Raw genomic sequence first — 27,359 nt, forward strand, 5'->3', positions numbered from 1 at the left:
GTCAAGTAGTTCTATATGTTATCTTTGTAATCCACTCTATTATTCTTTGAGGTAGATAGAAGATATGAAACCTGAAAGTTTAAATAATTCATTCAATATTACCACACTAAGTCAAATTAAGTCCATGTTTGTTTGACTCTTTTCCTTGTACTAGGTGTTGGAAATAAGTGTGAATAAATAGATGAGTGAATTTGAGATAGGTCTGGAATTGTCTTTTGAGCTCTTTCTGTGTTTATTTACCACCATAGACTCAGAATTTAGTGCAGTGCCTACTTCGCAGGAAAAGCTCAATAAATAATTACTGTTAAATGAATGAAGGAAGGAAGAAAAGGATAAAGGAACAAATCAAGGAATGATTGGTAAAATGACCTCTCGAAAAGTTATTTTCAGCCTTAATATCCAGTGTCCTACATTCAGAATATGACAGATTGATGATAAATGCTTCAATTCAGTACTCAGAGACAGTGGAAGAAATAATTTACGGCCTATTTGCTACATGTACAAATTCAGACCAACTGGTGCACAATCACCTGTGGTTTTACTTTTATAAAATGAAGAAGTAGTAAGTCTTGAGCTGTGCAACCATAGCTTCATTTGTTTGGCTGTGGGTTCACTTGGAATATGCAAGGGAATTCAGATAAATCCACCTAGAGCATCCCAAACGTATTTTTTTCTTTCTGATTCCAGGAACTTTGGGAAAACACTTTTGTTTATATTTTAGATGATTTTATTTGCTCCTCCCCTCCCCCCAAAAAAATCAGCCTCAAGCTGGCAAAAGTCTGCAGGGACTCCTGGAGGGATTATTACAAACGCCTCTTTTGACTCAAAATGTTCCCTTGCTTCCTCTTAATATAAGCATGGGAGAAACACCGCACATTTAACACAAAATGGATGTGTTTATAATAAGATGTCAACAGGATAAAACACATTCATACATCTGTAGGGTATAATGAAAAACTACTGTAAAAAATCAGCTGTAAAAATAATTTTCATTTAGATGAAAAATACTAGATAGTTGATGAATGAGCCAATATGTGTCTTTGTGAAGGAAGTTTATATCCCACTGGTGCTTATAAAACATTTTTCAATTCTTAAAAATATGCTTTCCTGCATGATTTTAGAGTATATAAAAATACTCATACTGGGAATGGCATAATATTATTATGTTTTATATGGTTACAGTCTCTCCACTCACACTTACAAAAACCTTCAACATTATAATTGACTTTGGAACAGGCTAACCAAACAACTCTAATGTGCAAATACTGTATAGTGAGAATAGCAGATATATAAATAAGTGTTAGTCAGAGATGATTTTAAAATTTTGCGATCTACTATTAGTGCACAGTACTGAATAAGAAATCTTTTTGGGTCAGAAGCAGAATGTTGCTACCATTGAGGACATTACTAGTGTTTGGTATTGTTACTGTTTGGATGATGTTGGGTGTGCAGTTACATGACATTGTAATCACACAAAATGGTTTCTTCATTTTTTTTCCTGTGGTCATTGGTAGATAGTGAAAACTGTCTGAAGCATTTAATAAGCTGTAAGTACTATTTTATTAGGATGAAATTTCTTTTTCTTTCTGTAGTTTTCTGCATTGAAGGTAATGAATAGCAATAGATTTTACTGTAAAAATGTATTACTGTATTTTTAAATTTTGTAATATAAGGGAAATCATAATAGATACACAGCAATTAATTACACAAACCTACAGACACATAGACATACCTACTAGTTATTGCCTGGCTCCTAAATACTCGCATTCCGTACATACTAAAAGGTACTTTGGTATTAAAGGTAGACATAGTGTTAGGGGTGATACCTAGGGAACATATTCCACATTCTGTGTAAGGCATCGGCTTCTCTTTTGTTTCAAAAGTCATTTCAAATATTTTGCCTTTTGTTTATATTGTTTATAGTTTTTCAGACAAGTATGAGTGTAAGGTTGACTCTTATATTAATCTTTTTTGCCACATTACAAACAACCCCCACATTTCTGTGACTTATCCTAATAAAGATTCATTTCATGTTCAGAGGCCTGCAAGTTGCCTACAGCTTTGATGGGCTGTGTGTGTTTTTCAGTCTGGGATTATCTGAGGAAGTCTATTCTGGCAGAGATCAGAAACTCAAGAGGTCAAGACAAACTATGCAAGCATATTTAAGACCTCTGCAAGAATGGGGTATATGTGACATCTGCTAATATCTCAAAGCAATGTATGGGCAAGGATCTTGTCAATGTGGTGGTGTCAATATTCCTCCCATTGGAGGGAAGGGAAAGTAAATATTAGTTTAAAAGTAATTCAATTTATCATGACTACAGGTTAAAAAAACAAGTCATATCCCTGAGTTACAAAAAAAGAGTTAGATACTAAAATATAACAGAAAATTTAAGTAAAATTTTAATATTTCTCTGGACAATTATTTACAAAGGATGTAATTGGGAGCCAGTGAAAATTAAGAGAAAGAAATCTGATACGTTAATTAAACTGAAGAAAGTATAAAACAAAACATACTCATTCCTCTTTGGGGCTTCCTTGGCACCTATGCTTACTTCTATCATTTTACTTATTATTATGCTTTTTGATTGTTCTAGAGACAGGAGCAGTGTCTATTATTATCTTTGTATACCCAAGGCCCAGTAGAATCCCTGGCACAGGGTGAGTGCTCAATGAATGTTTGTTGAAAGACTAAATGAATTCATGAATGCATAATCCAGACTATGTTGTTCTTACTGTTTCATTTTCAGTGCTGAAATTATTTGCATTTTGTATCATGGAAGAACTAACATAGTTGCTTTTCTCCTCTCCATTTACTTTTTCTTTATCACTTTTCCTTCCCTTCGTGATTTTATTTTAAATAAAATAAATTAAGCATGCTTGGTTTGATATACTTCCAGTATTTCCCTACAGATAAGCTTTGTGCACGTGCATGTGGTACATATTATCATATGTGTTTGCGTGTGTGTGTTTGTGAGAGAGACAGAGACTGTGCAGTTTTTATGCATTTAGGAGCTATCTTTAGGGTTTTACTGTACTACTGATGATAATCAGTTCTTGAGCAGGGTTCTTTTCAAATTTATTTCTTTTGTGATTTATTTACTGGAAAATCCTTCAGAGATTCACATTACACAGTTATGAGCTCCTGTCAGGGGACTATTTCCATACTAGCACCATTAAAAAGATTTCAGGTAGGCTGTATAATGCAGTACCTTCTCTGTAAATAGCAGACAACTCTATAAAGGAATGAGAAAGTTGACGAAAATTTTAAAAAATGAAAATGAAAACAGTAGAATGCAAACCGGTTTTTATCACCATTCAACACATATAATAAATCTTTCAATTTCTGTAAAATTATTTTTCAACTAACTTGGCTCAATTGTATATTTTTCAGGATCTAAATATTACACTCAAGTCATAAAGTATTTTAAAATGATGTTCATAAAAATTGCATCTTGGCAAGCCATCCAGAAATAATAGACAGATATAATTTCTACAGTTCCCCCTGCTATGGAAAACCACACTTACCAATTCTGTAGCTGGTTTTAGATAGACTAAGTATACTACAAGAGTAGAAAATATATTATTTGAATGTACCTACACAAAAGGAAACAGAATTTGCTCATGATTTTTACATATGCATATTATTTTTTTTACATATGCATTCCTTACTATTAAGAAAAGTTAATTGCTCATGATAAAACATTTGAAGACCCTAACGGGTATGATTTCTTGATTCAAGTGACTTTGGCTTCTTTTTCTTTTAGGTATGTGGTAACAGTTTAGAGACTGAATGAATTATCCAAAATTACACAGCAAAGCCAGCTTGCCTCATGAAATATCAGATTTGTAATGATTAAAATACTTAACATTTGAAATCTCAAAATTCTTTGCTTACTGCTGAGAAATACCTGCAATACAATAAAATCAAGTTGTTTTTGTCTGATGAATGGCTCTATTTCAAAGATTCTATCAGATACAAACTCAGCTAAGACTCATGACATAAAACTATGATATAGAGCTCCCAACAGTAAAGGAGTGAGAACATACAGATTCTTGTAGGGATTTATTTTTTAATTTATGTTTGAAAAATGTTTCTAACAGATGGGAAAAAGTAAGGAGCTATTCATAAACATTTGGCTTATTTCCACAAAAATGCCCCATTTGTCTAACAGGAAATAAGGTGTAGAATGTGCTTTGAACCAAACCAAGAATGCATTTCTCCCATTTATAAAACTACTCATTCCTTCTGCTAGCAATCCAAACATTTTCTCATCTGATTCCTTTTACTAGGCTTGACTTCTTAAATCAAACTCAAGAGTAAACATTCATGGCACTGTCCTTCCTGAAGATGAGAAAAGGAAATCCCTTTTCAATGTTGATAAATTCCAGTGGGTGACAAGGTTGGAAGTTACTTGGTATGACAAGAAACTTGCCACATTGACATGGTCCTGAGATGTTTATTTGATACTAGGCAAGCTTTTTCACGTGAAAACCTGGTGTCTGCTAACATGAGTCCAAATTTTGTAGAATGAATTTTGCACCAGTGGGGATGAGCAAGATGTTGTTGAGACCATCAGACTTTGGATGGAGTAAGAATGGAAAACGGGTAAATATCAAAAATGCAGAACAGACTTTACCCCCAGACTAAGAGGAAAAGTAAGGAACCAGTGAGAGTTATCAACAGGTGTTATGACTGATGCAGAAAGCCTTTCCAGCAATGATTCAGGGTTGAAGCTGAGATTTAGATTCAAGGAACATAGTCAGTGTCAGGAATTAGAAACATGGGATTTAATAAAGGCAGATTATAGGGAAAATGAAAGTTCCGTGGTCAGGATCATCACCTGATACCCACTGTGTACATGTGATAAGGTAATAGTTAGCTTACTATGTAGGTGCATACTTCCATGCCCGGTGGCAATAAGCCATTACTGCCTGTATTGCTATAAAGGAGTTCCCCTGGTACTAAGAGCGGAGACAGAAAGAGAGCCCAGAGAAGTGAGCAAGAGAGAAGGGAGCAGGAAGGCAGAGGTCAGAAGCAGAGACAGGGCCAGAGTGGACCCAGCGCCTAGGGCAGAGGCTGACCAGAGGCAGAGATGGAGGCGAATGGGATTCTACAACTTGACCTGCCACCATGGGAATAAAGCTTGCTGTGAGCCCTTTTTTACACCCAATGTTCCACTGTCATTTTTTCAGTCACACAGAGTCCATACTGAACTTGCCCAGGGGCTGAAACCCTCAGACAAGACACAGGTTTAATTAATTCTGTCTCAGAAAACCCCAAAAAACTCTTCCTCATCTTCCAGGTTGTTTTCATTAAGCAATCACCACGTGATTTAGTGTTTGCCCTGTGAGCACTATAAAATTAGATTTTAGAATGGGAGAGTAAAGAGCAGAAAAGGTGTATAATCACATTCTTTTTTACAAGTCCATGTTTCTAAGGGTATTTATGTCACATGCAATGAAAACAAGTAACAAAAACCAAGTAACTTCTTTCCTATGTAACTGAAGAGAGTTTAGTGACAGAAATATTGTACATAGATGCCACTTCAACCCATGGGTTAAAAAATTAGCAACTTGTTTTTAAATTATTTCATGGGGACAAGTCTTCTTGAAGTCAGGGCCTTTAGGGCATTGCTCATCAGTGTGGGCAAGCTGGGGTTCCTGTGGCCAGGATCCTCACTGAACTTAAACCACCTAATGATGTAACTGGCCTGTTGCTAGGCTACCGCTTCCACACCTTTAGGCAATAAGCTATTATTGACTCCATATAAAGTGCTCCACCCAGTGCTCTGCACGTGACTCGGTGGCACAGCTGCAAGGCTGCAGGAGAGCAGAGTAGAGGTTAGAGTTGGTGGTAGCGCCAAGGACAGAGTCCCAGAGGGCGGCTGTGCGGGACGACAGTGCAGAGAGGCCCAGAGGACAGCTGTGCGGGATAGCTGTGCAAAGAGGCCCAGAGGACGGCCGTGTGAGCAGAGAGGCCCAGAGGATGGCTGAGTGGACAGAGAGGCCCAGAGGACAGCTGTGTGGGCAGAGGCCCAGAGGAGACCGGCTTGCTACATGCAGACTAGCTCTGAGTGAATGGGGTGCTAGTGACTGACCTGCCACCATGGAAATGAAGTTGGGTATAACCCTTTCACCCCAAGAATGTTTGGCTGTCATTTTCTTTGGTCACACTGAATCCATAGTGAACTTGCCCAGGGATGAAATCCATTGGCAAGGTAATCAGATACTTCTTTTGTATCTAACAATGGTAGGCACTAAAAATTTCAGAACTACATTCTTAAAAATTAGCATTTGATTTGCCTAAAGAATTCCGCTAATGATTCAACTCTATAAGACAAATAATAGCTGAAAAAAATCCATATCATGATACCTCGAGACAAGTGCTGGGCATAGAAGCCACAGGGCATAAATCTGCAAAGAAATAAAAAGCTAACCTTTTCAAACAATATGGCTTCTCTCTCACTTACCAACTTTACATTTCCCTGTATGGCCCCGGAAGATGACTGGTTAGCCAGAGACGGGTAAGATTCCTCAAGGGAGGAACAACCTAAGACAGGCACAGTCGCAGGGGGGCCATCAGGTGAGAAATTGGGGATCAACAGAGGTGAGGCTCAGAACCTCATCCCCCCTGTTTTGAGAGAAATCTTCTGCATCCGTGGATGGTTTATTGCCCTTGTCTAGCTTGGATTAACACATAGTCTACAGGCACACACCTGATCATCTACAATTGCTCTCCTACAACACTAAACTATGTTTTCTACCTTTATCTTGCATCTACCTACCACTTCAGCATTTTATTAAAAATAAAAATAATAATAATAAAGGGAGAAATGTGGGATCAACATATAAATCAAGTATAAAAATCAAATGAATATTCATATTTGACCTGATTGTTTATAGTTCATAATGCGTGATCAAAACCGAAAGTTTCTGTGATGAATGCCCTTGTACTGTTCACCATGTAGAATTTATTCACTATGTAAGAATTCGTTCACCATGTAAGAACTTGTTCGTTATGCTTCAGAAGATTGGAGACTGACGAGAGTTAGGCTTGAGGTGGATTAATGATTGTACATTGACATTGACCCCCCTATACTGAATTTTATTGTTGTTAACAACCATTCGATCAATAAATATGAGAGATGCCCTCTCAAAAAAAAAAATCCATATCACAAGTGGTTGTAAGTTTTATAAAGGTGAATTCAAATCAGATTTTTTAAGAATGCCTCCAAACTTATTTTTTTCTTCATCTTCACAAAACAACATTTGAAAAAGATTATAAGGCCTGAAATATACTTTAAATAATAGAGGAAGATACTTAAGGTTATTTATTTTTATTCTTTATATACTGTAGCTCCTGGCCAAAGGAGGTTCCAAGCTCCGATCAAGGTCAGTATGAATTTGGTAAGACCAATAAAATGACAACAGAACATCAAGGGTAAAAAGGAACTTATACCAAGCTTTATTCTCAAGGTAGCAGGTCAAGCATAAGTCACTGTGGATAAAATGAAAGTTCCTGTGGCCAGGATTCTCACCTGGCCCTGGTTGGCTAGCTCACTGCACACATGTGGACAATACATTGCTATTGACTATATATAAAGAGCTCTGCCCAGTGCTCTGGGCAACATGGTGGCACTGCTGCAAGGCTGCAGAAGAGCAAAGCAGGGGCTGGAGTGGTGGCAGTGCCGAAGACAGAGGCCCAGAGGACAGCTGTGTGGGTAAAGAGGCCCTGAGGACAGCTATGAGGGCAGAGAGGCCCAGAGGCAGAGGCCAGCTTGCTGCATGCAGACTCACCCTGAGTGAACGGGATTTTAGTGATTGATCTGCCACCATGGAAATGGAGTTGTGTATAACCCTTTCACCCCAGGAACGTTCTACTATCATTTCTTTGATCACATTGAATCCATAGTGAACTTGCCCATGGCTTAAACCCATTGGCAAGACAGTCACATCCACCCATCTCAGTCTCTGCCTTGGGTCCAGCCTCTGCCTCAGGCACAGCCTCCCTTCAAGGCTCCATCTCTGCTCCTTTCTGCTCTTTTCCCTAGATTCCCTTCTCTCTTCCTAGCCTGGGGTTCTGCTCTTAGCACCAGGCAGAGCTCTTTTTATAGCAATAGTGGCAGTAATGACTTATTGCCAATGGGTGTGCAAGCATGCACCTGCAAAATAGGCTAAGTATTAGCTCACTACAAGTACTCATTGGGTATCAGGGGAAGATCCTGGCCATGGAACTTCCATTTTCCCTACAGTGGAAAATTTTCAAGCACTGTTTTTAAGAATATAGTTAAAGATAGCTATGAATATTTTTCCTGGAAAAACTCATGAGAGATGCTGTGATAAGCTTTTCTTATGTATTATAATTTTTAGCATTTCCCTAATCTATGTCTGTAGCCAAGTATGCCTGAAATTCTACACAGTTTATTACATCATCTATGTGAGATATCAGGTGGATCAAATAATGAAAAAATATACGAGCAGGATCACAGTGGAGATGCCAAGCACACGCTCACTTTCTGAACTCTGACAAGGGCATCAAAGTGTCAGACTTGCACAAGGATCTCCTCCCAACGATCCTGGCTCTCCCATGCCCCTTTATCTCTGTAAGAGGAGAAGCTTTCTGGGGCCCTGAGATGCTTATACAAAGAGGAAACACAAAGAGGGGGAAATAAATGCTGCCTATGATCTTTGGGAAAATGGCCGATGTTCTCTGGGAAGGTAAGAATTACCCAAGTGGTAGAAGAAAGTAGAGAGGCAGGTGCACTCGGATTGGGCTACTCTGTTACGGTTTGCAGGGATAATGTTTTTGACTCTGTGTGAACGATGTTCTTTCCATGTTGCTCAGTTCTTTTTCCTGAGAAATTTGTTTCGAGTTTTGCATTGTAAGGGGCCGTAAACTAAAAGCACAAAGTCACCTTTTTGATTCTTAGAATTGTAGTCACTGGGACAAGAAAATAAACAAAAATATAGCAGCAGAGGGCACCAGATGGAAAAGCAGGGCTGAGGACCACTCGGCAAGGGAAATGAGATGGGTCACTTGAGTCCACAGAGAAAAGACATGCCAGAATTTAACAAAGCCTCAGGGAAAACTCCGTTTCTGTAACATTTCTATTTGTTTCCAAGGCTAGCATGGCCTGGGGAGAAGCATAATTTTTTAAAGTTTATGAAAGACAATATTGTCTTCCTCTAGTTCATACTAATAAAGTACTTCTGGCTATAAACAGCAATAGATAAGCAGACTAATTCTGTACAAAAGGCAAAGTCTGAATTTCTTCTGAATTTAGTAGTGGAAATAATAATACTTCCTTTATTCATTTGTCAAATATTTAAAGAATGCCTCAAATGTATAAGGCTCAGTGGGGCAAGAAGTTGTCATAAATAGTTATAAATAATAGTGTAAATGCAGTAGCTTGAAATTGTTTACTTTAACAAAATAAATCATATCAGATTCAAGAGTGTTGCTTTTTATAGCTCTCTCCAATGGGAAAGGGTAGAATTATGCCAAGTGCCCTAGGAACTGGTAGGAGACTGCTATGCAAGTATAGCAGTACACAAAAATGAGCTGAGAATTCAAACTGTATGGGAATATCATGAAGAACAAAGTAGTCTTGTTCTTAGGCTTTTATACTCACTATATATCAATAACTGTCCTAGAGAGTAAAAATTGCACAGTAGGAATACAGCTACAGCTTAATAGAGTGCCAGGCCAAAGATTAATTCTATCGAGGTGATTAGGGAATTCTTCATGAAGGTGGAAAAAGATGGGCATGATTACATGATATAAGACTTTAAAAGGTAAGATAGCTCTTTAATTATTAAACAATATATTCTTAATTTATTAATGGAGAACCTAGGTGTTTGGGATACAAAGATAAGTAGGATAAAATCCATGCCTTTGAATATTTCAGGCAGGGGACATACACACCAAGAAAGAGGAAAACTGATGCCATAGAACAAACACAATGTTATAGCACAATATAGTGCTAGAACGGAAGTGATACAGTCCCTTATGGGAATAAACAGGAGGAAGCCTTTAGTGCTGCCTGGGAGGGGATAGGTAAATTAAGATAGTTATGCCTGAACTGAGATTTCATTACTTTGTTACTCAATCATTCGACTAACATGAATTAAGTGCAATTAATGGTACTATGTTTACAGTGCTTGCCCACAGGGATTAACAGTCAAATGATGAACCAGACATATTAACAGATAGATACTATGATGCAGTCAAGTATAATGTACATAGCATTTTTAAAGACAAGGTGGTCAAATGCATATGGGAGGTTGGGGAAGGGCTGCCCAGAGGAGGTGAATTTTTAAACATGCAGAGGTATTTGTTAGGCAGACTGTGATTGTGAGTACCAAGGACTAAAGGAGTTCCAGACAATGAGAATGAGGGGAAGAAAGATACAGTGACCTACCACAGCTTGGTGTATACAGAGAATGGAAAGAAATTTGACATGACTAGAGCTTTTGGTAAGGCAGATGATGCAAGAAATTAAGTTGGCAAGTACCAGATGACAGAGGGACTTGAATGCAGACTTAAAGACTTCAAGTGTTACCCTATAGACTGATACTTTTCAAACTGGACAACCCTACATCCTTGACTTTCAAGAAAGTAACTCAGGAAGGTAAAAGGCATGCTGAAAGGGCAGAGTTTAGGGTCCATGAATTCCAGACTACAGAGTTTTAAACATTAATTTTTAGGCAATGTAAAGTCTTTAAACAATTTTAAGGAAGAAAATGATAGGCTAAGAACTGTTTTAGGAAGATTCATCTATCTACAATGTCATGCCAGAAATCTGAAAGTTACCAAAAATTGCTCCATTTCTAATTCATAAAGCAGCAGGAACTAAATCCTGTTCATTTGTTCTCTTAAATTTCTCTCAGATCCATCTTTACCTTCCTTCCCTGCTGAACTGCCCTGGTTGAGGTCCTTATCATCCTTCCCGGGTCAAATACAAGAGCCTTCTAACTCACCACTGCACACTCTTCAGTCAACCCTATGCACAATGTTGTCATATCACTACTACACCCTTTGAAATGTATTAAAGTGTATGTGTTTTCTGTTAAGAGTATAAGTCCCTTGAAAGCAGGTACGGGAGTTTTTGAAAGTCTGTCCAATCAGGATTTACTGCTTTATGTTCTACAGTTACTCATTCTGTCTTGCACTGTCATTTTTTTCCCTTTTCTGATGAATCATTCCCATCAGCGCACGAGCATGTTGCATTTTTCTTCGTCCTAAAAAATTCACCCTTCTCTCCACATTCCCCATTTATTACTGCCTCCTTCACAGCAAAACTCAAAAATTTCTCTGCTTCCTTTGATAGAAAAACCTAAAAAAAATTGTGTGGAGTCACCATCTCTCTTTCTTTTTTCTCATAAACTTATTCCACTCTGACTCTTATCTCCATCATTCCACTACAAAGTCATGTGTCAAAGTCAAATCCAAGAGTTAATTAATTTTCATCTCACTTGACCTCTTGGTAACATTGGACATAGTTGATAATATCATCTTGTTATACATTCTTAAATTTCCTCCTACCTTAGCGGGTATTACTTTTCAGTATCTTTTGCTAAGCTCTTCTTTCTTCTACAAACCCCTAAATCTGGGATATCTCAGTCTGAGAATCTCTTCCTTTTACTGTTTATATTCACTTCTTAAGGGATCTCCAGTCTTATGGTATATATGCTGATGATTTTGAAACTCACATTTTTCAGTCTGGACCTCTACCCTGAAGTTCACACTCTTGTGATAAATTACCTACTTGACATGTTCCTTTGAATTTCTATTAAACATGTGAGATTTACCATGGCCAAAACAGAATTTTGCCCCTCATCCTCCCCTTCCTCCCAACTTATTTCTCATGAAGTGTTTTGCATTTCAGTCTATGGCAGCCTGTTCACTAGTTGTATGAGCCCAAAATATCTGTCTTTGATTCTTTTTTTGAGATTCTTCTCACATGTCTCATCCAACCATTGGCAAATCCTTGGTGCTAACATCAAAACATATGCCAAATCTGAATGCTTCTCACCAGCTTCCATGCTACCACCCTAATGTAAGCTACTATTAATACTCATCGGGTCTGCTGCAATGGCCTCTTAATTAGTTTATTTGTCTCTACCCTCATCCCACTAGACTGTTTTCCACACAGCCATCTAGAAAGATATTTTAAGTTTATAAGTCATATCACATCACTCTCCTGTTCAAAAATCCTCCAAAAATGTGATCACACTTTTTAAAAAAATCCCAGTTTTTCACATAACCTAACCAATAGAATGTGGTTCAGACAGTCTAACTACAAATCTCTCCATTATCAGTTTTGTTATCCATTATCTGTTATCATTATATGTTAATCATTATATATTATATATCATTATGTATTAATGTTATCCATTATATATATGTTATAATATAATATATATCATTATGTATTAATGTTATCCATTATCATTATATGCATCACTATGGACACATTGACCCTCTTGCTGTTCCTCCAATATGCTATTTGTACTGTCTCAGGGCCTTTGTATATGCTCTTCCTTCTGTTTGGAATGCTAATATCCCATATATTTCAATGTTTCACATAATTCTCAAGCCTCTGCTGAAATGCTACATTCCCAGAGAGACTTTCTCTGACAACCATATACAATGCCTATTCAACCTACACCCCCCACATCATTTTATCTATCTATTCACTCTGCCTTTTTTCTTTATAGTACTTGTCACTAGTATTATGTTACATTGTTTGTTTGTTTGATTGTTTATTATATGGCTCTTCCCTTAGAATGTGAAAAAGACTATCTCCTTGACCTAACTATTGTCAGGCTCCTCTGAGCCCACCTAGGTTGTATCCTTAGCCATGTCTTCAAGAGTCCAGTTTCAGCAAGAGTGTTGCTAAGTCAGTGTAGCCAGCATAATTATTCTCGATAGCCAACAAAATCCTTATCCTTACCATCACTTAGGCCTACCTTCAGCAAGGATCCTGTTAGGTAGTTTAGCAAAGAATTATCCTACCCTCTTAGTAATTTTCCACCAATGGTCCCTCCCACTTAGCTCCTTGGCTGTAAATCCCCACTTTACTTTATTGTATTTGAAATTGAGCCCAATCTCTCTCCCCTAGTGCAAGGCCCCATTGCAGTAGGCCCTATATCTATAGCAATAATCATGAATAAAATATGCCTTACTGTCTTTAAAATTGTAATAACAATTTTTTCTTTAGCAAATAGCAACATTATGAGTGATAAACAAGACAGAATACCATGTCTATCCTGTTCATTTCTATATCCACAGTGCCTAGAATAGTGCCTAATGCTCAGTAGGCATTCAACACTTATTTGTTCAATGAATGAATAAATTTAGGACAGGAGCAAAGAATCTGGGAATATTTTCATTGGTAGAGTTAGTTTTATAGCACTTTTAAACCATTTCAATATTTTAAAAACCAAGGGTGAAAAGTTTATTAATACTTAAAAAATTTATTAACGCATTTAATTTCATAGAGTCAGAACCTCAGAGTTAAGAGCCCTTAAAGGGTACCTAGTACAAGCCCACATTTCTAATTAAAAAGAGACACTGAATTCTTTGGCTATTTTTTTAAGGTCTTTATTCTTGGAGGGAGAATTATTTTATATTCAGAGCATTTGAAAATTTTGAAATAACCTAGCTGATTTTTGGTTTGCACTAATTAATCACGGCAAAGCTCTGTAGTTCATGTTAACAGTATTGAGCCAACAAGTCAAAGCATTCACACCCATTTCAGGACATGAAAAGAGTACTGTAAAAGATTTCAAATAACATATATACTGTATAGTTTTGTCAAGGGTTACTTTAATTGCAAAGCACAGCCATAACAAGGATGATAATCAATTCAAGGTGACATTGGTATCTCCTTATTCAAACCTTACCAATTTAAAAGTATTCAGTATAGACAGGCACTGAATCCATGCCAGGGTGGAAATAATTGATTTAACAGATCTAAAAGCATGTTTGAGTTTCCTTTAGACAAGCTGTCAACACACACATGAAAGCAAGATTCTAAAAATGCTGTCAGATCCATAATGTTTATACAGCAAAGCAAACAACCTTTGTTATTCCAATTAATGCATCTGCTCATGGGGGAAATCAGATCCAAAATGTTTTATTTTTTCTCAGCTACACTGAAAATTACAATGTTGACTCATATTGAAGTAATTTAGGAATGTACTTGGCTAAAAAAGAGAAATGGATTACATTAAGTTTAATATTTGTTACAGGGTACCTGCTAAAAATAATATCTCAAAGTTATATATTAAATTTCCTTGAAAGGTTTTAAGAATTGTCACATGTATTGCATCTTCTTATCTTTTTGAAGGGGTTTGGGCTAGGCAATGTTCTTTTTCAATCTTATAAACTAGTAAAAGTAAATGTCAAGAGGTAAAATATGTGTAGGAAAAATAATGTGTACCAAGATAAAGTTTGTTGAGTTATCTTGACTATAGCCTACAGTACTTTATAGTAATCTCCTTTTTTCCTTTGATAGTTTCATTCTAAAACTTTCAAAGGGATTTGGGGGTTGAATTTCTTAACAACTAAGTAGAACTTTAAATATAAGCTAGTTCAACACTGCTAATGAGATGTGAAATGATCTATTTAAGGACACACTGCTACATGGCTAAGCTGGGACATGAACTTGGGATTTTTGTTTTGAAATACTATGCTTTGTCCACACTACCATATGACTTCTTGTGATCAAGAATAATTATTGAGGTAAATCCAACAGGGTATAGGAAATTCAACAGGTAAAATGACCCAATTTTTCAACAAATGGCATTTTTAAAAAGTGTATATTGTTGGCCTGCCAGAGACAATAAAAATATGAGAATGGGAATATAACTGTGAAAGCTTTAAACACTGTTAGAGCGCTACATATTATTTTTCTTATAGGCAGCTGTGGTATAGTAGAAAGACAAAAGGAAAAATCAGAACTGGATATGAGTTCTGATGACCACATAGTTGATTTGCTTTAAGCAACTCAGAAAGAGGAAAACTAAGTTTTATCATCTGTAAAATGGAGATAAGTTTTTTTTATGATAATTAAGTGAGATAATTGTGTTTGAATGAACTTTTTAATCAACAAAGTATCATATACTTGTTTGGCATAGTAATAAAGCTACAAGGTAGTTTGTAGTTGCTAGGTAAGGCTCATAGTTAAGAAGCATGTAATTAAGTTGTAATTATTAACAAATACCACATTGCAACATGCTTTAAAAATCTCTAGAGTCTGACTTTATGTAGCTTCAAGAAAGCAATCTAGCAGACTTTTCAACATCTTTTAATTGGATGTTAGATCAAGAGAAAGACATACATCTTACATCTCAAAAGTAGAATAGGTATTTTGTTTTCTTACTCACTTGGATAAATACTGAAGGAGTGACCCTTAACCAAATGAAGGTCCAGCATCAAAAATAATTGGCTATTTTCTCCAAACTGCCAGCTAGGTAGAGTGATTCTTAAAGGATACTTCTTGTTAGCAAGAAAGATGATCCCAAGAATGAACAAAAATAGCCTCTGTTCAACAGCTGTGAGATCCATAATTTATAAGCTGTGATCATCTCTCATCAGACTGTCTTGTTGTCTAAGAAAGGATGTATGCTTGCCATTTGTATATTAATCATTTATCAGAAAACAAACTTGTTATATCTTATTCTTTCTGATCAATACATTTCTCTCTTTACATGTAAACAGCATGATAAGAGACTGAGGAATGTGACCTTGAAACTCTATTGTGCAATGTTAAAAATGTTCAATTAAACATTTATTCCAAATCAGCAAATAGTTTTAAGCACTGAAAGGCAACACTGACAAATAGGACAATATGGAAGGAAGGGCTAATCACTTCATTATCAAATGCCTGTCAGTCTTTAATATTCTACCTGGGTGTCCGTGCTTCTAGATTCCTCTTACCATTCCCCCCACCTCCATTTGTATCTCTTTTATTTGTGCTCTTATAGTGCTCTCCTCTTAAATTCTGCCCCTTAGGTATTTTATTTTACTTTTTATGTTCACTACATTGTTTCCCTTTTCATTTCTTTACTTCCCTCTTTGCTTTGCATCTTTATCACAAACTACTTCTACCCTAGTTATATATGTAGTGTAGAAATATGTATATAACCATGTGCTAAAATACAACCAAGCAAATACTGTGACGGGGATCTGGAGCACTTTCGTGCAATTAGAATGGAGAGCTCTGGAGGAGAGGGTCTATCATTAGGACAAAATTGAGAATTACAAAACATGTAAAGGACAATTGACGTAGAGCACAGAATTGGGTTCTCTATGTGCCATGACCTGTATCAAAAATACTCAGTCCGTAACTTGAGAAACTTTCTTCAAACTTCCTTGTGGCTGCCTTCAGAGTGACCTTCGACCAAGGCCCTTCCCCACGGCCTCCTATCCCCGGCTGCCCTTATCCCCACATTTTAGCTTTGCGTCTCCCCACACTAGGCCCGTTCTCTTCAAATTTGACCTCCCACCTCTTTCCATCCCCCTCCCATTCTCACCCCCCTGAGATTTCCTCTCGACGGGCCTCCCGCAGGCCGCGGCTCGCACACCTGTGCGCCGCCAGCCCGCCCGGACCGCGCTCGGGGCCCTGCCCCCGCGCCCCCTCCAGGGCTGCGCCCCGGACGCCCCCACGCCCTGCGCCGGCCCCGCGCGCCGCCGGCGAGCCCCACCTGGCCCGCCCCTCCCCGGCGCCGCGCCCGCGCCCCCCGCGTCCCCGGCCGCGCCCCCGCCCCGGCCCCCCCGCGGGCCCGCTGCACTGTGGGTAGGCGGCGGCCGCGGGCGCGTTGAGGCCCCGCGGCGGCGGCGGCGGCGGGGAACGGGCGAGGCTGCGCGCGCCGAAGATGGCTGAGAAACAGAAGCACGACGGGCGGGTGAAGATAGGGCACTACGTGCTGGGGGACACGCTGGGCGTCGGCACCTTCGGCAAAGTGAAGAGTTGAGTACGCGACCGAGCCTGCGGGGCAGGGCTGCTCGCGTCGCGGGAGGTCGGGCCGAGCCGCGGGAGCGCCCGAGCCCAGGGCCGCGGGCCTGGCGGCAGGTGGAAGCGGGAGGTGCCCGGCGGGGACGGGGACAGGGGTCCAGGGCCAGCGCCCAGCCGCCTGTGCGGTGGTCGGGAGAAGGCGCTTCTCCCTTCCCGGACCTCGGTGCCCTCTTGTGTAAAACCGGTTGATTGGACCGGCTGCTTGATAAGGTGCCTTCCAGCTCCGAGGTTGTGTGGATAGGACTGGGGAATACACGTTACGATTCCCGAGTTTCCCTTTCGTGCCAGATGCCTGTTAGATGGTTCACGTGTGATCTCATAGAATCCTTGTAGCAACTTGGTGCAGGTGCTGTCCTCACCTTGACGGTGAGAAAACCGGGACCCTTACAGGGTTAGGAAACGCGCGCAAGGTCACACAGAAATTGGCAGAACCAGGATGAAGTGTAAAATGTCTTCCAATTCTGGCCAGGCTGGGAGCTCCCTGACATCCTAACTCTTTCGTGTTCCGTGATTGGTTGGTGGGGCTGTTTAAGGGGATGTTCCTGGGGCCTCGAGATGGGTGGGTCTTTATTCTTAGTATGTGAAACGTTGGTATGCAGCTGGATTGTTGGGTCTGGGGTTAATTAGAACTGCGGGGTCTGAAGGCTGGTTGGCTGTGTAAAAATGGTTCTAGGACAGGTTCTGGAATGGAGGGAGAAAAAGGTTCCTGAGCGTGAATCTTCGAGGGAGTGCGGTTGAGAAGCTCAGAACTGCTAAGGCTATTCTACTGAGGTCTGTTTTCTTGGTGATGGGACCCTATTTTGGGCGTAGAAAAAGAGGCTGCTTTTGAGTTTTTCTACAGAAGTCTTTCTAGTTGTGTTGAACTTACCTTTTTTTTTTTTTTTTTGCTATTAAGAGTCACGTGGGATTTAATTAATTTGACCTCGCTCCAGAACTTGAGCAGCTTATTAAAAGTACTTTCCGTTTGATTGTTGCAAATCCAGAATTCGAAGTAAAGAGTTGGCTTTTTTTTTTTTTAAATCTGTAGTAGGCAGTCTGGAGATTCTATTCTCTGACCTCTATTTCCTTGTAAAATTTTTATAGGGAGAAGAAACTAGTTCATTCCAGTAGCAAGGATCAGCTCCTTTTTACACGTATCTCATACCCTTTCTCTCAGAAAACACTTCTTAAGTACTGAGCACCTACAATGTGCTGGGCACTGTTCTAGGCAGTTGGGAGATAGCAAGGAAAAAAAACAGATTGAAAACCTCTCTATTTATGGTTCTTATAATCTAGGAGAGGAAGACAAATAATAACATACGTATGTAAAATTTGTAGTATGTTTAATGCGAAAAATGAATCAGGGAAGAGAGGATGGAGAGTTTTTGCAAGGTTAGCAATTTTCAATAAGGTGGTTGAGCAAGGCTTAACAGACACCGTGGCATTTGTGTAAAGACCGAAAAACTTTGTAAAAACTCTTTTAGGTCCTGTGTGGGCTGAGTCCTGGGTTATTTTTCAAACACCTCATTCATAGAGTGGATAGTTGGGACATATGTTTAGAAGAACTATAGGAAGATCCAGGGATTGATTAATGTCTGTAATGTTACTTGTATTAAATATTACTAAGGACTGTTGTGTTATGACATTATACAGTACTCAAGCAAACAGTGCCTTTGCCATCTGTACATGTACACTCTGAAAGTTCTATAACTTACCTTATGCCTTTCCAAATTGTGTTAAGCTTTTTGCTTTTTTAAAAAAATTCTTCTGTAATCTGAATGTAGACTAAAACACCCATCATATCAATCAGCTCCTTGTCAAGGGACCACTTAAATCTCTTTTGTATATACTTTTGAGCTCCTTGCAGGCACTGTCTTCTTAAAATATAAACCAACAGAAGGTACTTTGATTTATGAGAAATCCTTTTCCTGGAGAACACCCTCCTCCCCCTCCACCCCCACCAACACACACACATTGAGCAAGCAATTGGGGGAATGTTCTAACACTGTGTTACAGCCTTTCTCAAATTGTACTGTGGTTTCCCGTTCAAGGTTATAATTAGTACAATTATTTGTTATATTAAAAATTATACAGGTTGCTACAATCTCAAGTTACTCTTTTAATTAATTCTTCAAGGGATAAGAAACTAAAGCATATGCATTTTTAAAAAGAGCTTTATGTAAGTATGTTTTACGTATCATAAAGTTCACCCAATCTAAGTGTACAATTCGATGAGTTTTGGTAACTTTACTGAATGGTACAACCATCATCATAGATCAGGTTTAGAACATTTTCATTACTACAGTAAAATCCCTCATTCACATTTACAGTTAATCCTTGTTCTCACCCCCAGCAAACTGCCAATCTGTTTTGTCTGTATACATTTGGTTTTTCTGGACACTTCTTATAAATGGAATCATTCAGTATGGGTCTCTCATGTCTGGCATGACATCGTAACATGCCAGTAGCTTGTTCTCTTTTATTGCTGAGTAATAGTCCATTGTGTGGAAGTGCCATATTTCTGTTTGTACATGTAGCAGTTGATGGACATTGTTTTCAGTTTTGGGCTAATACACAGATAATACCACTGCAAAGATTTGCAAGTCTTTATGTGGATATATATTTTCTTTCTTCTTTTTTATTAAAGTACCATTGATATACAATCTTATGTTGGTTTCAAATATACAACACAGTGGTTCAGCAGTTACCTATATTATTAAATTCTCACCCCCTCTAGTGTGGTCACTATCTATCAATATAGTAAGATGTTACAGAACCATTAACTGTATTCTCCATGCTGTATTACTGTCCCCATGACCAATTTATGTTGTGATTGAAAATTATTGTGCTCCTTTATCCCCTTCCCCCCACCCACCGCAACTCCTCCCCCTTGATAACCACTACTGCCTTTTCAGAGTCTATGAGTCTAGTGCTGTTTTTTGTCCTTTTGTTTTGCTTTGCTTTTATATTCCACAAATAAATGAAATCGTATGGTGTTTGTCTTTCTCCATCTGGCTTATTTCACTCAGCATAATATCCTATAGATCCATATTGTTGCAAAGGGCAGGATTTCTTTTCTTTTTAAAGCTGAATAATATTCCATTATGTATATGTACCACATTTTTTTTATCCATTCATCTATTGATGGACACTTAGGTTGCTTCCATATCTTGGCTATTGCAAATAGTGCATCCATAAACATAAGGGTGCATATGTCTTTTCAAACCAGGGATTTTGTTTTCTTCAGACAAAGTCCTAGGAGTAGAATTACTGGGTCCAATGGTATTTCTATTTAGTTTTTTGAGGAACCTCCACATTACTTTCCACAATGGTTGCACCAATTTACATTCCCACCAAGAGTGTAGGAGGGTTCCCAGATACATATTTTCATATATCTTGGGTAGATACCTAGGATTAGAATTGCTGGGTCATATCATAGTTTTATGTTTAGCTTTTTAAGAAACTATGAACTATTTTCCAAAGTGGTTGGGCCATTTTATAATCCCACCAATAACCTGTGAGGGTTCTTGTTTCTCCACATCTCCACCAATATCTGTAATTGTCCATTTTACAGCCATTCTAATGGGTGTGAAATGGTATCTCATTGTGGCTTTAATGGCATTTCCTTAATGACTAGTAAGATTGTACATATTTTCATGTACTTGCCATCTTCTTGAGTGAGATGTGTGTTTATATATTTTGCTCATTTTTTGATTGGGTTGTTTGTCATCTCATAAATTGAGTTATAAGAATTCTTCATAAATTCTGGATGTAAGTCCCATATTAAATATGTTTTGTAAATATTTTCTCCCAGTCTCTTAAGTTGATTTTTCATTTTCTTAATGGTGTCTTTTGAAGTATAACATTTTTGAATTTTCATGAGGTCCAATTTATCAAGTTTTTCTTTTATGGACTTTGTTTTTGGTATTATATCCAAGAAATCTTTGTGTTAGGTCTCAAGGATTTTCTCTTATGTCACCTTCTACATGTTTTATCATGTTTTATTGTTTTATCTCTTACAATTAAGTCTCAGATCCGTTTTAAGTTAATTTTTGGGTATGGTATAAGATGAGGGTCTAAGGTCAGTTTTTTAAATACAGATATCCAATTGTCCCATCACCTTTTGTTGAAAACACATGCATTTAAAGTTGTTATAGATTTAGACTTTGTAAAGTTAATTTCTACTAAAAAAAACTTAATAGCAGCTGATTTAGTTTTATAAGGCTATAAAAACAAGTGGAGGAGTGAGGAACATTTTATATACCTTCTCTATTAACTGTTATGCTAATTATAAACTGAAAATTTAACTTCAGTTGTATCAATTTATGGACGAAAGTTAGATACAATAAGCAAATTTGAAAAGGTATAGGTTTCATTTAATAGTGCTAGTTTCAAGTTATTTTTAAAAAGTATATAGAAATCATTCTTTATTTCTTGATAATTAAAATGTTCTAAACTAAATTTTCTCTTTCATTATTCTACAGCATTGTTAGATTACTAGAGGGGTGCTCATGGAAACATGCCTGCTGAGTGTTTAAAAGTACTGTTTTTTATCTATTTAATTTTTTTCTCTATTGATTGTTTTGGTTCTTAGACTTTGCAGGGGAGGGTAGAACTGCTGTTCAAGAGTTCTTGTAATTAGACTTATTCAGTTTTTATCTAAATAGGGAAGGTGGTAGAAATGCTGGAAGAATAGATCTATTGTTTGTATTATACAAAGACTGGTTGAAGAAAAAAATTTGTAATGTAATGCTAATTATTTAAAAAAGAATCTATTTTCAAGGTAAGGACTGATAGATTAGGTTTATAAAATAATCTTCATCAGAATTGTACACTAAGGGATACTTTGTAATCACCCTAGCCTCTTTCTAGCCAGCAAGGTCTTATTAAGGAATTAACTATTTTCAAATAGTTAAGTGAATGGACCACAGAATTGGCTTTCAAGAAATTTTTTAACTCACAGTGTTACCTTTTTCCTTTTTTGAAATATAAATACAAGTCCTAAATGATAAATTGAATTTTGGACAACTATCTGGTCAATGGGTAGAACTGAAGACTTCTGCCTGTGGTATTTTGGACCCTTGCTGGGATTGTTTTTATTCTCATGTGTTGCAAGGCCTTGACAAGACATTTAACCTCTTTGGACCTTGTTTTCTTCTTTTCTTAAAGGAAACACTAGAACATGTAACCTGTCAGGTCCTTTACAACTTTATCATTGAACTGAGTTTTAAAGATTTAATTCCAAAAAGTGGGTGTGTTTAATGGCTCCTTTTAGTTTAATGGAAACTTGAATTACTGAAGACTAGAGTTGAAACATAGATGTTATGTAGAAAAAGAAAAGGGAAACACATTTGTAATACTTGTGTTAAAAGCTAAAATTTGAATAAGTTTTTACTATATTCAAATAGCTATAGATGCACTTGGTTTATTTATTCCCATGAGTTTGGTATTACCTCCATTTTACAAATGAAGGAATTGGGAATCAGATATTTCAGGTAACAGTCACAGGCTAGTAAGTGGCAGAATTGGTCATCAAATTCAGGGTTCTCTGACTCGAGACAGTGCCATATGGAATGTAAAGTTACAAAGCAAAGTATGTTACGTTGTGAGTTTCAGATTTACAAGGACCTCATTTTACACATCCGTAGATATTTATCAAGGATTGAGAAAATTAGATTTAAATGCCTTTATTTTAGTCCATATTTGAGAGAATCAAAGTTTTTTTGGAAGTCTGTATGGTTAAATTTGTTTTCATATTCCTAACTTTTGTTCTTATACCTCAATCTATTCCATTTCTTATTTGATGAATGCACTGAATTCTGACAATTTTAACCCAGATTTCGTAGAAGTACAAGGTATTTCAGTTTTTTTTTCTTACTTTGACTAAAGATTACCAATAAGTTTTAGTAACCAGACTAAAGATAATTTATAACAATTATTTGGTGTCCTAGATGTGATATTGGTTTAAGAGGAGGGCATTGGATTTTAATTCCAATCCATTACTAGTTATATAGTTTTGGGAAAAGCGTGCAACTTCTCAGAGCCTCTGATTCCTCCTTTGTAAAGTGGCAATAACAACACTTGGATTATCTAACTTTTAGACTTTTTTTGAGGATTAAATGTGAGTTGAAACACATAAAATGGCTTTAAAAAAGGTAATTTGAAATACAAATAGATGATGGATGGCACTGCTGTGGAGACAACTAAATGTATGGCATGGCCCTGGGAGGAAATTCTGCACCCTATGTGAGGTGTTAATGAGTGTTTGCTGTGTTTAGAAATGCCTTCAATTCTGACAGCAATAGTGAGACAACCATAATAACCTGCCCCTATTTTTTAGTTGCCCGTATTGAAGGAAGTTCTGTATGAACACTTTCTTTTTGTTATATGATACTTAATTTTCAATGCTTATATTAACATGCAGTATCCTTTTATTTGGCTAAGTCATGTAATTTTATAAATATGAAAAATGAGTAAAATAAGAATGAAATGGAAATAAATAATAGTGAATGTTCATATAAGTTACTAGCTGAACTGATTTACTTCTAAAATTGTGCAAATTTGAAACAAATGTTAGAACAGTAGTTCCAAATAAACTATATTTCTTCTCAAATACTAGAAGATTGATGTTTGAATAAAAATCAATTCCAGTCATCTTTCTCAGGTAAATGATAGGCTATTTAGATTTTTTTGCTGACAATGTCATTTCTATGATTTTAACATAAGTAATTTTGTTCTTAATTTCTGAATGGATTCTGTTTATTTTGTGTAATAGTTGGCTCTCAAAATATATTTTCCCATGGGAAACAATATTATAAATGGTAGGTTCAGAATAAGTTCACAAAGGTAAATGGTATATAGTATAAAGAACACTGGATTTGGAAGACCTGGTGTGGAACTTCTGCTATATTGTAAACCAAATGTTTGGCCTTAAACCAAAGTCACTTGATTTATAAAAGAGAGAATACCATATGTTCTCTTTTACTGTTATGTCTTTTACACCTCCATGAGAAAATGTAGGTGAAAAGGTACTGAAAAATACTTGTTATTCATCTTTATGTACTTAGGTCCAATTAGGTACTTAAGCCCATAATTAACCTGAACTCTGAGAATAATCTGTGATCTGGTTCTGAGACCAGAAATTTATTTGATGAGGGGAAGGAAGATTTTATTAATATCTTTTCTGTTTTTCCCAGGTCTTCTTTCCTATTTCATTTGAATATATTCAGAGAACTCTGATTCTCTGTAAAGAATGCTTGCTTTTACTACCCTGTCCTACATACCACTCTTAATGCACACATTCAAACATGTAACAGGTGTATATTCCAGATCCTGTGGTAGCAATCATAGAACACATGAAAGAAGGTGAAAGTTGGGAAAGCGTGGGAAATATGAGCAACAGCTGGCAGTTTTATGTATGGATCATCTTAAGGCCCTATTTACAATAGAACTAAAATAATAAAGTTCACTTTTTTAAAACTACATAAAATGCACTTTGAGCTAAAAATGCCTTTTTACCAAACTTCTCCTAACATGTCTATGTAAATTAGAAAGGATTTATGTAGTTTGATCCTATACTGAGGTAAGTACCTAAGTTTGTGGACTCTTTCCCCTTTCTCATGCTGACACAGCACTGCTTTAGTGTTTTGTGAAAACGTGCCAAAATATTCACTGATCTTGTGGTCCATGTTAGCTTCCCCTGAAGCATTTGGTAATGCTTTGTAATGATGATACTACCCTGTTTATTCTTCTGAGATTCCTGTGGATTCCTTGATGATAGAGAAAATATTTTTCAGAGGAAGTAGTTAATTTTTTTAAGTCAAGCAGATATTTGATGTAGGAGAAGATCTAATCAACACTCCTTTAAGAGAGAATGAATAAGTAGTGGGCACAAGACCCCTTAAATATTGAATGTGTTATCAATATGAGAGGAAATCTATCTAGAATATTTATTAGGTGAAAATATAAGAGAAAGCACCTTGAATCAGATTGAATAAGTTTTTATGATTTAAATAATTGAAATGCATATTTGTAATGTGTTTATTTTGAAATGTGATGAGCCATTTTATTTTTAGTATGGTGTTATTAAGGAAGGAATTTCGAGCAGCTCTTATTGCTGCTAATAATAGAAACCTTCACCCCTTCCAGGGAGCAGTATTCTTGCTTAGGTAGGGTCTTCTGTTTAACAATGTCTGCCTTTGATAAATTTTACCACATTTCTTTTGGTGGTGCCTTTTTTATTTTTTGAAGTCATTAATTCTTTTAAAATTTTCCCTCTTTTTTAAAAACAATCTTTTATATGATTAAAGATAATTATATCTTGCAATATGTCTCTTATTCTGAATGCCAGTGTATCATTTTATTAAGATACTTTGTTTATTCAGAATCTTTCTTCCTATTTTATTGTTTTATGTGCTATTAAAAACATGCCAAGTAATATATTCTCATTTAATATCTCAATTTGTAAATTATAGATTAGTTATAAAGAGTTATCTATCATAACTAAAAATAAATTTAAAAATTTAAATATGCTATAACTTTTTTTCTAACCTTATTTATTTATTTTATTTACTTAATTTTGGTATCATTAATATACAGTTACATGGTCAACATTGTGGTTACTAGATTCCCCCCATTATCAAGTCCCCACCACATACCCCATTACAGTCACTGTCCATCAGCGTAGTAAGATGCTATAGAGTCACTACTTGTCTTCTCTGTGCTATACTGCCTTCCCTGTGCCCCTCCCCACATTATGTGTGCTAATTGTAATGCCCCTTATTCCCCTTCTCTCTCCCTTCCCACCTCCCCTGACCTCCCAGTCCCTTTCCCTTTGGCAACTAATAGTCCATTCTTGTGTTCTGTGAGTCTGCTGCTGTTTCGTTTCTTCAGTTTTTGCTTTGTTCTTAAGCTCCACAGATGAGTGAAATCATTTGGTATTTGTCTTTCTCTGCCTGGCTTAATACCCTCTAGCTCCATCAATGTTGTTGCAAATAGTAGGATTTGTTTTCTTCTTATGGCTGAATAATATTCCATTGTGTATATATACCACATCTTCTTTATCCATTCATCTACTGATGGACACTTACATTGCTTCCATTTCTTGGCTATTGTAAATAGTGCTGCAATCAACATAGGAGTGCATATGTCTCTTTGAAACTGGGATCCTGCATTCTTAGGGTAAATTCCTAGAAGTGAAATTCCTGGGTCAAATGGTATTTCTATTTTTAGTTTTTTGAGGAACCTCCATAATGCTTGACACAATGGTTGAACTAGTTTACATTCTCACCAGCAGTGTAGGAAGGGTCCCCTTTCTCGGCATCCTCAACAGCATTTGTTGTTCCTAGTCTTTTCTGTGTTGGCCATCCTAACTGGTGTAAGGTGATATCTCATTGTGGTTTTAATTTGCATTTCCCTGATAATTAGTGATGTGGAGCATCTTTTCACGTGCCTATTGGCCATCTGAATTTCTTCTTTGGAGAAGTGTCTGTTCATATCCTCCACCCATTTTTTAATAGGGTTATTTGCTTTTTGGGTGTTGAGGCGTGTGAGTTCTTTATATATTTTAGATGTTAATCCCTTATTGGATATGTCATTTACAAATATATTCTCTCATACTGTAGGATACCTTTTTGTTCTGTCGATAGTGTCCTTTGCTGCACAGAAGTTTTTTAGCATTATGTAGTCCCATTTGTTCATTTTTGATTTTGTCTCCCTTGCCCAAGGAGATGTGTTCAGGAAAAAGTTGCTCATGTTTATATTCAAGAGATTTTTGCCTATGTTTTCTTCTAAGAGTATTATTGTTTCATGACTTACATTCAGGTCTTTGATCCATTTTGAGTTTACTTTTGTGTATGGGATAAGACAAGATTATCCAGTTTCAATCTCTTGTGTGTAGCTGTCCAGTTTTGCCAACACCAACTGTTGAAGAGGCGGTCATTTCCCCATGGCTATATCCATGGCTCCTTTATCATATATTAATTGACCATATGTGCTTGGGTTTATATCTGGGCTCTCTAGTCTGTTTCATTTGTCTATGGTTCTGTTCTTGTGCCAGTACCAAATTGTCTTGATTACCGTGGCTTTGTAGTAGAGCTTGAAGTCAGGGAGCATAATCCCCCCAGCTCTATTCCTTCTTAGGATTGCCTTAGCTATTAGGGGTCTTTTGTGGTTCCATATGAATTTTAGAACTATTTGCTCTAGTTTGTTGAAGAATGCTGTTGGTATCTTGATAAGGATTGAATTGAATCTGTAGATTGCTTTAGGCAGGATGGCCATTTTGACAATGTTAATTCTTCCTATCCATGAGCACGGGATGTGTTTCTATTTATTGGTATTTAATTTCTTTCATGA

The 27,359-nt window shown here is 37.1% G+C and overlaps 1 protein-coding gene across 2 annotated transcripts in view; it reads left to right on the forward strand.

Moving 5' to 3' along the window:
- The first annotated feature begins 16,803 nt into the window (after window positions 1-16,803).
- PRKAA2 (protein kinase AMP-activated catalytic subunit alpha 2) overlaps window positions 16,804-27,359 on the forward strand; it is a 51,781-nt gene continuing 41,225 nt past the window's right edge. Inside the window, exon 1 of one of the 2 annotated variants that reach the window (XM_037021950.2) lies at window positions 16,804-16,981. In XM_037021950.2, the coding sequence (XP_036877845.1) occupies window positions 16,888-16,981 (94 nt within the window). In that variant the 5' untranslated portion in view covers window positions 16,804-16,887. The remainder of the gene's footprint in view (window positions 16,982-27,359) is intronic. The other variant, XM_037021951.2, reaches the window with a different exon arrangement.

The sequence above is a fragment of the Manis javanica genome, chromosome 4 (assembly GCF_040802235.1).
Source record: "Manis javanica isolate MJ-LG chromosome 4, MJ_LKY, whole genome shotgun sequence".
Taxonomy (NCBI): domain Eukaryota; kingdom Metazoa; phylum Chordata; class Mammalia; order Pholidota; family Manidae; genus Manis; species Manis javanica.